We start from the raw sequence: 14,543 nt of genomic DNA, 5'->3' as shown, positions 1-14,543 counted from the left end.
TGATATCAATATTCATCCACCAGTGTGGACACATTTACCATTAGTATACAATTACCAAATTTGTATCTTTACGAGTAAGTTCACATCTCAGCTCTGTCATTTACTAATTCTTTGAGACCTTAAGGAAAATGAGGATAATAAAATCTACCTTGCAGCGGGGTGTGGATTCAGTCAGATAGCATAAGTGAAATGCTGAGTATGGCATTGAGAAGGCACTTAATGAAAGGAAGATGTCTTGTCAAGCCTGCCTATACTTTCTGAATTATTTAGTCTGTATCGTAAGTTTTTTGAAAGTAAAAGCACTCTTACCTGCGCTCTGTACCCTCACCCTAACTAATACATCCTCAGGAGACATTAGGAAATGATGTTTAGGAAGCTGGCAGATCAAGGCTAAATTTGAAAAGGATTTACACAATACATACATAGATGAGATCATTCTGGGGAGATGGGGGAAAAAAAGGAACTCAATTCAGTGATGGTGGCAAAGGCCCTTCCTTACATTTCCTTTCTCCACTTATTTAAAATTTTATCTTGCTGAAAAGAGGGCGCAGAAGGACTCGTCTTGATGAGTGGAGCTGCAGGCCTGAGAGCCAATACACCTGATATCGATTCGTGCCAGCTGGGAGAGGAGCTTGGCTTCTCAGTGTTACTACTGTGGTTTCCTGGGCTGGGCAGCTGGGTGCCTAATAATGAAAAAACCATAATAATACTTCATAATTATGTACTGCCCTTTGCCAGAACTTGGGTTTAATTACAATGACTATGCCGGAACTGGCAACATCTCCCTCCCTGTTGGGGTGCAATACCCAAGGGCCTGGAAATACACAGTGAAGTGGCAACTGCAACCTTCTCCTGCAGAGACTATTCTGGCAATTCACCCAAAGTGCTCTGGGTTGGAAGCTCATCATCGGAAACAAAGATTACTTTTAAATTGTCCGCATGTATTGTACTTGGCACTGTCAAGTAAGTAGCATTTATGAAACAACTACTGCCACACATGGGACACAGCATCATGGAATCCCAGGCCTGGAAGGGACCAACCCAGGTGACCTAGTTCATTATCACTCTGTCCACCTGCCGTGAGGCAGCACTGCCACTACACTCTCATCTCACTGCTCTCCCCTTCCATTCTGATGTGGGCTGGGGATGCGTTTGTGGCCGTGTGATTCACGTGTCAGGGGATGCGCCGGATTATTTAAGGCTCATTTTGTAAGCTCCTATTCTGAGCCAAGGTGCTGAGGAGGGACAAAGGTGTATAAGTTAAGGTTATAATCCCTGCCCTCAAAGTAGCTTATCTTCTAGTTGGCAGATTTGTATTCAGGCAACTGTAACGAAAAGATAGAGGAAAGTTCTGGCAGATGAAAGAGAATGAAATTAAGGCTCCAGGTGAAAGGATCTGGGCCTTATTCTCTTTGAGAAGAAGAAGAAAGGATGAGTGTTGCGGTTGGGGGAGAGGACTGAGGTGAAACGCTGGGCAACAACTTCAGGAGGGCCTTGCAGGTGTCCCTGTCTTTTTTGTGGTGGTGGTGGTTTCTTTGATTTTTGTCTTCATAGGACTTAGCGCCCTCTGAATTATCTTGTTTATTTGCTACTTTACTGATATACTCTTCTATATGTCTCACCCCATTCAGGAACCTTGTCATTTTTGTTCATCACTGTATCCTCAGCAGCTCATACAATGCCTGGCACATAGTAAAGTGCTTAGTAAATATTGGCCTAATGGATAAATGGCCCAGGTGAGGTAGAGGCTGTCTAAATGAAGAGGAAAGGGCATTTAGTAAATATAATCAACAGGACAAAAATTGAAGGGGTAGGGAGGAGTTACACAGTCAGGGAATAGCAGGAAGGATTACTCCCAGGTTCTTGGTTCCTAATTTGGTTAAGTGAATGGATAGTGATTTTATCAAAGCAGATTAGGAACAGAGAAGGATTTTGTGGACTTTTGAATGTATTTGAGTTCCAATGATAAAGCTGAAGTGGAGAAGTCCAAAAGCACTTATATATGCAGATCAGGACCTCATTAAAGCTATACCCAGCCATCAAAATGGTTAGACCACCTAGTATGCAGCAGAATGGCTATGTACTACTGAGGAAAGGGCTAAGGATCAGATCCTGGAACTCTCTTAAAGAGGCCACAGAGAATAGATGCTTTCGGTTAACTGAAGAGAAAGACAATCTCAGGGTTTATGGTTTCAGGGAAACTGGGGTGAAGGGTGCATTGGGAGGTGAAAAAGCTTCAAGTGTGTAGTCCAAGGACTGCGACAGAGATCAAGTAAGAACTAAAAAGTGAACCTTTACCTAGTTACATGGATGCCAGACTGGTAGCTTTAAGAGGAGCACTTTCAGTGGACTAGCAGGGAGTATTGACTGTATTTGAAGCATGAAATAAGGATGAGAGCTAGACAAGGTCTCATAGGCAAGGGTTTTTGTTTTTGTAGTTGTTTGGTTTATGTTTGGAGGCGTTAAAACAGGATATTGGGTATGCCTAACACAGAAGTGGCCGTTAAGTTTGTGAATGACGACAGGTTTCTAAAAGGCCAGATGGAAAGAGTCCTGGCAGCATCACAATGCCTCAACTATGATATTTCTATCCTTTCAGCCATTTCTAGTGCAGGCAAAAAGTGGGAGACAAACACCTCTCCATCTGATCCGTGAATCATGTTTGTTCCAGTTGGGAGTATGGATAGCAATACTTGAATTAAATTAAGTTCCCAGTTTCGAGCAGATCTTATAATGCAAGGATGAGGAGGCTCCATGCTGGAATTTAGGGAAACTCATTCACAATTTCCGAGCTGGCGCTCGCACTATCCATTCATTTTTCCCTTCCTTTTCCTTAACAGAGTTAAAACCAAGGCCAAGATCTCTTCCTCCTCTCACTTCTGGTTGACCTAACGCCCCCAAACCCACCGTTGGCCCTACTCCGACCACGTGACCATCCTCAGTCCCCGTGACTCGCCGCCGTCGACCCCTCCCCTCGAGCCGCAGTCCGCTTTACCCCGCCCCTCAAGTTCACGTGACCACATCTCTCCCACCTTACTGGCTCCTCCCTATCCCCTCGAGCCGGACCGGGCCGCCGTCGCAGCTGCCCGACTCCAAAATGGCAGCCGCGCACTGCGCGCACCCGAGCGGCTGGACCTCCCTGACTCCCGGGCCTCCCCCGACTCGCTCTCTGCCTCCCTCCTTCGGCCTTCACCTATGTGCCTCCGGATTGGCCGCTGGAAACCCCGCCCCTCCGGAGCCCCGCCTGCTATTGGTCACGGTAGGCTGCCCTTCAGAGAGGCGTGCCCCCGCCGCCCCCCGCCCCGGGAGGTATTTTCCATTCCGGTGGGGGTTGGGGGGAGGGGGGAGGGGAAAAGGGTGTAGAGGGGGAGGTGGCCGGGGAAGGGGGTGGGGGCCTGGCGGGGGCATCCGGCGGAGTTGGGGTATCCGAGCTCCGTCCGGAGGAAGGGAGACTGCGCTCGCTCGGGGAGTCGGAGGGGACGGGACCAGTGGGCGGGCAGACTCGCCCTCTCGGTGACTGCGCCGTCCGGGCCCATCCTGCCTGGCCGCAGGTGCCCCTGGATGAGGCCGCCCAGCGCGCCCCGACCGGTGAGTGTCCCCGCGGCCCGCGCCCGGCCCAGCCGACACCCGCTACCCGGCCCCTGTGCCACCCTTAGCGGTCGTCTCTATAGTCCCTGGTGCCCGTACCCGGCGCAGTCCGCCTCCGACAGGCGCTTCCACACCCCGGGCGGAGGCAGCGTCGTCCCTCTGGCCGGGAAGGAGATAGCGGGCGTGGGACGGCGAGCTCTGTGCCAGCCGCGCCGCGCGTAGTGGGAGCTTGTGCTTAGTACGCTCTCGATGCATTTATGTGGAATTATTTTTTGGTTGGAGGAATGTGGTGTGCCTAAGGGGAAGGGGGTCGCCCGGGTCTGGTAGGAGGACGTTCGTGATTCGGGGATTCGGGTCGAGGTGGAAGTGGGGAGGCCACCGGGGACTATGGGGCAATGCGGGCGCTGCAGGGAAGGGGGCACCCGCCAACTCACTTGGGGATCCGGAGGGGTCCTCAAGGTCGAAGAGAAGAGGTCCACTGGGAGATGAGCGGGGAAACTGGGGCGCTTGGATGTGGGGAGTGACTGTAGCACCTCCGGGATTATAAACCCGAGATGGAAAGGGATGCGCAGACGGGTGCTGGAAGACCCCTCTGCAACTGCTTGGAGTCCTAAGATTTGGGCGTTCAAGCAGCTGAAGCGAAGTGACTTTCTGGCGAGGCAGTTGCATTTAAGGAAGGATGCTAAGAAACAATTTAAGTATACCCCTTGGCTTGGGTCTCAACTTTGAACGCTGGGGGATTGGAGTCACAAGGTGATTTTGACATTTTCTTTTGGCATTCTGAACAAGAGGTGGCTCACAGCTAGACCTTGTCAGTTATCCTTTACTTTTAAATATGTGTTTGACGGTGTTTTACCATTTATTAGTTTTACCGGAAATTCTCGAAACTGCACCTTGAAATTCTTGTAGCAGCCTCTCATCTGCTGAAGATCCTTTCTGCAGGTCTCTCCATTTATAGTGGTGGCTTAGTTCTTCCCAATTTAACATTTAGACTGGACTGTGCTATTATAGTTTGCTACTGACTTTTACTCTACAAAATTAATAAATCTCATACTTTCTTTCCTTTGCTTTTAATGTTTTCTTTACAAGGTCATGCGAAATCGAACCACAAATTCTGTAGAAGTTTTAAGACATTTTAACTTTAAGTGTTGAACTGAGAAGATGTTAGTAAGCCAGCAATCTAGAAACCAATACTAAAATCAGGTTGAGTTTTTTAACAGTTGCCTACTTCAATTTTAAGAATCTTGTATTTGCATAGCACTCTTGAGAATGGGTTAGGAACATAGTAAATGCATACCAGGGTTAGGCAGTGGCAGTTCACAGAATCCACCTCTCTGGCAGCTCATAGAGGTTCTTCATGCCACTGAGAAGCAGCGAAAAACTGTACAGCTAGATTTTTAATCTTTTAAATATTTCCTTGATTATATATGTTATCTTAGTAATTTCTCATAATTTATAAAATGAAAGCTTTTTTAGGGCAGTACTTAAAGGTATTTGAGAAAATTTTACAGATCAGATTTTGCCTTTTAATGCAACTCACCGGTCAGAGGAAACATTTCTGCAAAAAAGTTAATGTTTTCAGTTGGCACTTCCTTAGTTCTTGAATAATTAATGGATAATTACATTTTTTCCTCCCTATTGTCCTTGAATTTTACTATTCGTCCTTAGGGAAAATGTACTGGCACACAAAACAGTAGCCTAAAATAATGAAACCTAACACCTTTTAACATTATAATACCTTCTACATTTTTCACCTTGAGACTTATCTGTAGCAAACCAGTGGTGGGAAGGCTATCCCCTGTCACCTTTGTTTAGTATGGGCTGTTTTCTCCATTTGTAGGACGAAGGGAGAATGGGAAGCTTGGACAAAGATGTGTGTGTATGAGTCACATTTCTTCTGGAGCTGGAAGAGTAGATGATGGAGATGATTAATTTACAGATCTGGAAACTAAGGCCCAGAGCTGTGGAAGGAACGAAATTGCTAGTTAGTAATGGACCCAGGATCGGTGGACAGGTCTCTGGACTGTAGTCCAGGGTTTTTTAATTTTATCCCATTCACACTGTTTATTTTGTTCTTTTTTTCCCCTTGAGACATTTTATTTGCACATATGTATTATATCCCTGGAAAAAGAATCCCAGGATTTTCCCTACTGTGTGTTTTTGTCTTCGTGATTTGTGAAGTCCGCTGAGGTTGGCGGTACAGTGAAACCAAACTGACAGGACCAGAGCAGGTTGTTCTTACACGCGCATCATGTCTGGGATTGATCACTCCACACTTGTTGAACCTGCCAATGAGGTTCACAACAATTTTCCCAGCTCTGTGATCATCACAGATTTCAGGTTTGCCAATGTAACCATGCTTCATCATCATAGTTAGAAGCCAGACGATGTTTTGGAGCACAGCCTAATAAGAACCTGAAGTTTGGGCCCTGGCCCCGGTGGCTTGGTTGATTAGAGTGTCGTCCTGATAACCAAGGTTGCAGGTCAGGGCATGGAGAAGCAACCATCGAATGCGTAAGTAAGTGGAACAACAAATCAGTGTTTCTCTTTCTCACTCCCCCCCCCCCCCACCACTTCAAATCAGTAAGTAAAAATAAAATTTTAAAAAAAGGATCATGGAGTTTGCCTCTTTTTTTTTACCATTGCTGATGCTCTTGATAGCATCTGGTAGTATGTTCGTGTGCCTCATTATGGCGGCACAGGAAGATGGTGGAAAAGTGTTTATGTCTAAAGCATTCAGATGCCAACTATAAAAGGTTTTTGTATTATTTGTGATATTCTCTTCTAAAGATGGGGAAGTTTGAGTTGACTACTTTTATACATGAAATGATGTAAAACTGGATGAGTTTTACTGAAAATTTTAAAATAATATGCTGCACAGTTAGTGGAAGTGCTGGTATATCTTATTGGAAAGAGACAAACTGTCATCTAAGTTTAAAATATTAGATAAACTTCTTAGAGCAGGCTAGCATTCTATAATTTCTATGCTAAAAATTGCTTAAAAGATTTTCAGATTTCAAAAGGCTCATTTTCAAGATAAAGTATATATTTAAAAAAATATTTTCAGTAAGTGTGGGGGTTTTGTTATGTTAAAATGGATCCTCGTACCCTTTTAAAAAGAGCAGTAGTAGAATTACATGATAATTATGAAAACATAATTCCTGTCATTGTTGTAATAGAGAAAATTTGCATTTGTTTCTCAGCCACTTAATAACATTATACTCTCTGGCAAGTGATTTAACCATTGTATACCTAGGTTTCCTCATCTGTAAAGTGAGAGTAATAAAATTACCTACCTCATAGGGTATTAGTGAGAATTAAAAGTGCTTCCTTAGCACATGGAAACCAGGCATTTGTAAGTTCTGTTACTCATTGCAACCCCTCTCTGCCAATGGAACCACAAGATCATTGAACATTGCTGTCTATTAAGTGACTATTTTGAAGACTTCATTCATTAAGCTGTTAGGTTTTAATGATAAGATTTGTATAACTCCAGTTTTGTAACATTCTGTTCTTGGGTCTAATTAGTGTCACGAGCATGTGGTTTAGCAAATGCTTTTTATGGTGACAGTGGTAGATTTCTTTTGGATATTCTTTGGTTCTACCTTAGGAGGTTCTTCTATTGCTTTTATAGCAGCTCTTCTATTTATAGTCTTCTTTGATTTTCAAGAAACTTTGTGGCCTTTCCTTTTCACAACATCTTTACGTCCTGTAACAACATTTAACTTCTTACCACCTGTCACATGTGAATTTATTTTTATGCCTCTTTTTAAATATTAATTTGTTATTTTTAAGTGTGTTTCACATAATATTTTTTAATTGCTTATATTTTTAGAGTTCATTAAATTGAATTTATTTTATAGGTTAGAGAGCAAAATCAGAAACAAGTTATAGCTCAAAAGCCTATTCGTTATGGCGATAGTAGATTCTTACTATATTGCTTTAGGTCTCAGGAAGGCATTCTGTTGGTGCTACGTCAGATGATAAATACATGGGTCATCCCTTTAGTCAGAAGTAATGCTGGCAGGGCTAAGAGAGTTACATGGAGTCATCAAAAGTTTCCAATGTTGTATTATTTTTTAATTTATACAAAGTTTTAATGTATAAGAGTGACCAACTCCTAACCTTTTTTTGATTAACTATTATAATTATGAAGTCATTACAATTTATTGTACTTTTTGGACTCATGACACGCTTGCAGAAATTCTATAGAATTTAGACGTGTAGATCTTTTGTTTAGGTCTGTTACATTATCTAATACGAATAAAATATTTAGTTAAGTGTGGTTTCAAAAGATATCAGAAATACCATGTTATAATAAACTACAACCTCTGATCATTTTTTCATTAAGTTGGAATTTTCTTTATATATTTAAAAATAATTATGACATTGCAAATTGCCTGGTACTCATATTTAGAATTCATGGATGTGTGGACTGGGTAGATACGGACCATGTAAACTGTATACTTTCTTAGCTTCGCTGTAGATGTTAGAGAATGACAGAAGGAAAATGTGAATCGTTTACCTTGCCTAACCTAATAAATTCTTGAGCTGAGTTTGCGAACTATCCTACTTTTAAGGGGGAAAGGGCTTTTTGAATCTGGTTAGAGCAGAAGTAATCCTGAAGGGTAAATGGCTGAACTGTTGGTTCATGTTAATACTAGGTAAATTTACATCTGAATGCTTTAACCGAGAATTAGTTGCCTGGCTTTATTCTACACGTAGGTAACAAATTCTAAGGAATGACTTGAGAGAGACCATAATTAAACTATTTCCAGATACAGTATATAGAGAATATATGTCCACGGGTTCTCTAATAGTTCATAAGCATTTTACTTATATACTGTGGTTTTTTTTTAAAGATTTTATTTATTTTCAGAGAAAGGGGAAGGGAGGGACAAAGAGAAAAACATCAGTATGCGGTTGCCTCTTGCGCGCCCCTTACTGGGGACCTGACCTGCAACCGAGGCATGTGCCCTGATTGGGAATCGAACCAGCGACCCTTTGGTTCATAGGCCAGCACTCAGTCCACTGAGCCACAACAGCCAGGGCTATATTCTGTTTAATACCAAAATAAATTAACCTTTACTTTGATGAAATATACAGTAGTCTTTTATCAAAATTAATAAAAGGAAACATTGAAGATCATTTTGAAAAAATTGTTTTTGAAGTGGGCTTATCTGCTCTGCACATTAGGACATTTTTTTTTTATTTGAAGACTACTGTAACAGGTATACTATCCAGTCTTTTTATTCTGAGCAAGATTCTTCAGTTAGAAGTGGTAATCAAGTATATGGTATGTTGTATTTCAAAGAATTGAAAAAGAAGCTTATTTAGAAACTATGTACTTAAAATGGAACATGAAAGATAGGATGGAAATGATTTGGTAGCTGAACTTTAATTAAGCCTGCTCATATGGTGGATAGTCAGAGGAAGGGGAGCTAAGGAAGGAATCGGAGGATGGATAGAGGAAAATGTTTTCCAGGGTTTTGTAGGAGTTTAGCCCTGGCATAGATCCTGGGTTCCATAGCATGTCTTTGTATCAGGACATGCTACAGGATATTCTAAAGCTAAAGGATCAATTTACTAAACATTACATATGATCTGTTGGGAAAAGTCCCAGTAATTTCTTGAGGGTTAAAATACGCCTGTTGCCAAAGGGAAGTTGATTTATCTAATTATTTATTTAGTCCTTGACTTTGATTATTAACATGAGATACCAGTCCAACCTCATTAAACTTCAGGTGATCAGTGGTGGGACCAACTTGATTTAACATTTTTAAACGAGTGATTAAAAAAACAGACTGGCAGTAAAAGTTGCCAGATTTGCAGCTGCCTCTGTGTGCTGTTCCAGGTAGTTAAAAGTCAGGCCAGCAAGGAGAAGCCACAGTAACGTCTTTTGATGAGTATCCATGTGGCGGAGAACAAGATAATGCATTTAGGAGGAGATATTCCAAATTATATTTCTAGAACCTGAGTTATGACCCAGGAAGGGGATCCAGAAGTCATGAAAATAACTTCCTTGAAGGCATTTAATGTAGCTACTCCTGGGCCACAAAGTCCAAGAACATGTTAAGGGTTGTTGCACATGGTTCTGAAAACAAAAGTGATATTGTATATAAAAATAATCATAAAAGGGTTACCATTTTTTTAACTATTGTGTGCCAGGCTAAGTGACTTGCAGTCATTCTTTCATTTAATTCTCTTAATAATTGTGAAAGGCAGGTGGTGTTACCCAATTTTATCAAAGTGGAAATATGACTCGAGGAGGTTAAATGACTTTCCCAAGTCAGCCAGATATGTGGTGGGGTTGAGACTATGGCCCTGGCCTTTTGATTGTTTATCCTAAATATTTCCCAGGACCAAGAGACATCTCTTAAAAACATGTAATAGTTTAATTTAGGGTTTATGAACTGCTGTTTTACTCCTTTGCTGTGGCAGCTTTGGATGTCATTACCACAAGAGATAGTATCTAGATATTTTCAGAGGATTTAGACATTCCTTAAATTCCTGTTTTTTCCAGGAAAGCTAGGGATGTTTTGGTATACAGTTTTACCCTCAAGATTAGTAAATCAGTGCTGGCTGCCCATAAAATGTTTCTCCTTTTGACCGTATAAAATGCTGGATAATTAATGGACATTAATAAAGGTAGCATCAGTTAATAAGGAAAATATGGTTTGGTGGGGGAAAAAAAAACTAGGGCAGGAGTTGAGAGACCTGGATTGTTTAGTGGTGTGAAATAGCAGTATGAAAACATTCTGATAGCATTGAAACAGGCATGACAGTCTTGCCCTGGGAGATGGGGAAGGCAGGAGCTGTGTCTGAAGAGAGGAACAGGGGAAGAGCCATTGTGGAGCTCTAAACAGGAGGAATAGCGGTATGTTAGATGAATCACTGAGCTTTGCGAACTTCGATTTCCTCAAATTTGAGTTAAATGTAAGAAAAGCATCTTATATTTTACTTTTAAGGGCAGCATCTGCTGCATATAATATTACATACACTCATGTATATTTTATATTTGTTGATTTTGCAGTCCCAAAAAATGAGGCTGTAAGATCCAAGTAAGTAGATGTGAAAGTGCTTTGTCAATTTTTAAGTGCTCTACTATTAAAAGTGATAGAAGAATAGTACTGATGTTCTTGTGAAGGGTGGACAAAGAAGATGCAGCGAAAACTTAGCCAAAGGAGAAAAGCGCAAGAGAAGAAGCAGAAATGAGGAAGAGAGGTGTTCAAGATTTAAAGAAAGAAAATGGATAGATGTGAAGAAAATTGAATTACATATGGTTCTCTTTTGTGCCTGTGAATCAAAAGGAGGGCAATAAGTCTGTAACTAATGACTTTTAACATTAATTTACTGTAAGGAAGAAGCTCAGCAGGTAGTTGAAACATTCACTTGTCCATTTAGTCTTTACTGACCATATTAATAAACAAGCTAACCGAGGATTGGCTTTACCATCTGATTGTTTCTTCAGGCATTACTGCTGTACAGGTTTAGCTAATGGCTTTAAATAGTGTAAGGTTGCATATAAAAATAAATAAGCTGGACTCAGTTACTCTTTATTCTGGATCATTAAAAAGGAGCATAATGTGTTTAATTGAGGAAAAGAGTAAAGTTTGATCTGCTGAAATGAGAGCAGAAAAAAATTAGGAAGTCAGACTAGAACCAAGGTAAAATGGGAACAAATTATGAATAGCCATACTAGGAGTTTGGATTTTTATTTTATATTATAGGTGGGGAAATGACACGAATACTTTGGTGTTTCAGAAAATTGATTTTAGCAGCCATAAAGAGAACAGTCTGCAGGAACAGAGATTGGAGATATTTCATCAAGTAATACGTATGGCAGGGTGAGTGAATGAAGCAGTCTCTCTGGCCTCTGGTAGGTAGATCACAGTCAAGGACGTCATTTAAGGCTCTGCCCTAGTTCAGGAAAGAGACGGTGATGGTCTGAATTAAGGAATATATAGTGGGGATAGAAACAAGAGCACTGATTTCAGAGATATTTAGGAGTTTAAGTCTTTCAGACTTGGTTAGTGTTTGCAGGTGACAGAGCAAATTGAGAATGAGTCTAAGGTTCCTGACTTGGCAGTAGAAGAATATGTGCAAGTTTGAGAGAGGGGAGATACCGAGTTTGCTTTCAGATAACTAGTTATGCTTTTTAGTTAAGTAATAACATGATGAAGATATCATTTGGAAATAGGGGTCTAGCCCAGGAGCATGGTCAGACTTATAGATATGATTTGGAAAGCATACTTTTTAATTGAAAGTTGTAGAATTAGATGAGTAATTGCTAAGTAATAATGCAGAACAAAAAGTATTGGCACTTAGTGTGAGAGTAGAGACATTTTTTAATATTTACCTTTTGCACAACCCCAATGAAACCGCCACCGCCTAACCTTATAAAGAATACATAAAAATTAGTTTGCTGCCAGGAAGTCAGAAATATTTTAGTGTCCTTGAAACTAAATACTTCATTCTCTCTGGCCGTCCAGTACAACACAGGGAATTCGCAGGTAAACACACTTCCTTATTCCTCACCTGAAGTCTCTTTTTGGAATTCTTTTTGCTTCCTCGACCTGGTGAGGTAGTCTGAACAACATACTGAATCCTAAAGGCTTTTTCATCTTTAAAATCTGGTCCAGAGCAACCCTAATCAACCATGACTTTGCCTTTCTCTCTCTCTTACTCGTCCAGTGCCATAGAGTTTAAGCCTCTGGCAAATAGAATTTCAGAGAGAAAAGTAAAAACAGCTCAAGAGAATGAACCTTGAAGAGGACTGTAATCTTTTTAATTCGTTGAACCCACTACTCTCTAAGCCAGGATATGGAGTTAGTGAGTCCATTATAATAGAAGAGATGTCCAAATTCAGTAAAACAAATACAAATATTAGGACCAAGATCTTCAAGTGCTAAGAGAATTTGGAAGGAATCTGAGGTGGTTTAGCACTTAGTGGAAAAGATGAGTTTTTGGTTTAGTTTTAAAAGGAGATAGAAAGACAAGTCTGTGTAGCGAAAAGTAAGAATAACACTATTAAAGAGGTGGGAAAAATAGTATGAAGGAAATGGAACATTAAGGAGGAAAAGCAAAGGAACTGGTGAACAGGATTCCTAATCTAAAATGCACAGTGAGTTGGGATTAATGAGAATGTAGGGCAAGTTAGTTGATTGAAGACTAAAATTTGGAATTTGAACTCCTTGAAGCACATAAGTAGAAAATCGAGCATGAACAGAGGTGTGTTGGAACGTGATTTAAATGGCAGTTAAACACTTATGAAAAATGACAATTTATATATAATTTAAACTACCTAAATCCCTTATGTTTTTTCTTTGTTTTCTTATGTACTTCCATAACCACGATTCTCAAACTTTCCTGAGCATAAAAACTATATGAAGCTCTTTTTTAAAATACACACTCAACCATGTTACATGTAACTTCCTTTTAGTTGCTGACTGTATGTAATTGTATGAATATACTCTAATTTGTTTATTATTATCAGTATAGAAAGGGTTGTTTCCAGTTTTGAACTGTTAGACTCAGGTTGCTATGAACGTTCTTGACCAAGGCTTTTTGTGCCACGTGTGTTGTTGTGGATGAATACCTAGAAGTGGAATTTCTGGGGTATAGAATGTGTGTATGTTTAATGGTCTGAGAAGCTGACAGAACAAATTCCAAGATGGGTTTACCATTTTACATTTCTACCAGCAGTGTTCTTGCATTCTTTTTTTTATGGAAGAGTTTGGATACAATTGATGTTCCTCCTTAAATGTTTGATAGAATTCATCAATGAAGCCACCTGGGCCTACAATTTTCTGTGTGGAAAGGTTCTTAATTAAGGTTTCAACTTTTAAAAGAATGGGTATAAGACTATTCAGATCTTCTATTTCTTTTTATACCTGTTTTGGTAATTTGTGTCTTTTGAGGGATCTGTCCATTTTATCTAACTTGTCAAATTTATTAGCTTGAAAGTAAATCATACATTTCATGAAACAGTATTTCCTTTCTATGTTGGTAGGAGCTGTATTGATGCTTCTTTTTTCATTCCTGATATTGGATTCATTTTCTCCTTTCCCTCCTTGATTAGTCTAGCTAGGGGTTATCAATTTTATCAATCCTTTAAAATAACAAACTTTTGGTTTTGTTAATTTTTTTCCCTGTGATTTACACCTGTTTTCTGTTTCATGATTTGAGCTCTTGTCTTTCATTCATTCTTTCCTTCCTCCTTATTTTGAGTTTAATTTGTTCTACTTTTTCCAGCTTTTAAGGTAAAAACTTAGATAATTGTTTTTAAAATTTATTTTTTTAAAAATATAAATATTTAAAGCTAAATATTTTCATTAGCATTCCATTCAGAATTTTCTAATTTGTCTTGTTAATTTTTTTGATCTGTGGATTATTTTGAAGAGTGTTGTCAAATAATTTTCAAATATTTGGGATTTTCCAGGTATCCTTTTGTAATTGCACTTTCATTTAATGCTATTGTGGTCAGAGAACATAGTCTTAATATAGGGTGGAGCAAAAAAAGTAGGTTTACAGTTGTGAGTTTGCAAAACACAGTGTTTCTTGTATTATTAATTAATTATTGTGTTCCTTTCCACATGAACAACTGTACACCTACTTTTGCCCCACCCTGTATTTTCAATCCATTTAAGCTTTCTGATTATTTTATGGCTCAACATATGGTATATGTTGGTGAGTGTTCCGTATGTGCTTGAGAAGAATGTATATTCTCCTGTTGCTGGGGGGAGTGTTCTGTAAATGTCAGGTTAGGTTGGTCTTCCTGTATCTTCTTATATTTTCACTAATTTTCTATTGACTTGTTTTATCAGTTACCAGAAGAGGAGAGTAGAAGTTTCTACCTACAAATTTGGGTTTATCTGTTTCTTCTTTCAGTTCTATCACATTTTGTTTCATATTTCTAGCACTGTTATGGCATTTTAGATGCATGCACATTTAAG

At 40.0% G+C, this 14,543-nt stretch overlaps 1 protein-coding gene across 4 annotated transcripts in view; it reads left to right on the top strand.

Moving 5' to 3' along the window:
• The first annotated feature begins 3,090 nt into the window (after positions 1-3,090).
• Positions 3,091-14,543, top strand: part of SOCS5 (suppressor of cytokine signaling 5) — a 64,815-nt gene continuing 53,362 nt past the window's right edge. For 3 of the 4 annotated variants that reach the window (XM_054566937.1, XM_054566954.1, XM_054566938.1), the window contains exon 1: positions 3,420-3,588. In XM_054566937.1, the coding sequence (XP_054422912.1) occupies positions 3,562-3,588 (27 nt within the window). In that variant the 5' untranslated portion in view covers positions 3,420-3,561. Of the gene's footprint in view, positions 3,260-3,419; positions 3,589-14,543 lie in introns of those variants that run through there. The other variant, XM_054566945.1, reaches the window with a different exon arrangement.

This window comes from Pteronotus mesoamericanus, unplaced genomic scaffold (genome assembly GCF_021234165.1).
Source record: "Pteronotus mesoamericanus isolate MK-2021 breed Mesoamerican mustached bat unplaced genomic scaffold, CSHL_Meso_final contig_101, whole genome shotgun sequence".
In the NCBI taxonomy this organism is placed as follows: Eukaryota; Metazoa; Chordata; class Mammalia; order Chiroptera; family Mormoopidae; genus Pteronotus; species Pteronotus mesoamericanus.
The sequence above is the reverse complement of the archived record's forward strand: the minus strand, read 5'-3'. Positions and strand labels throughout refer to the sequence as shown.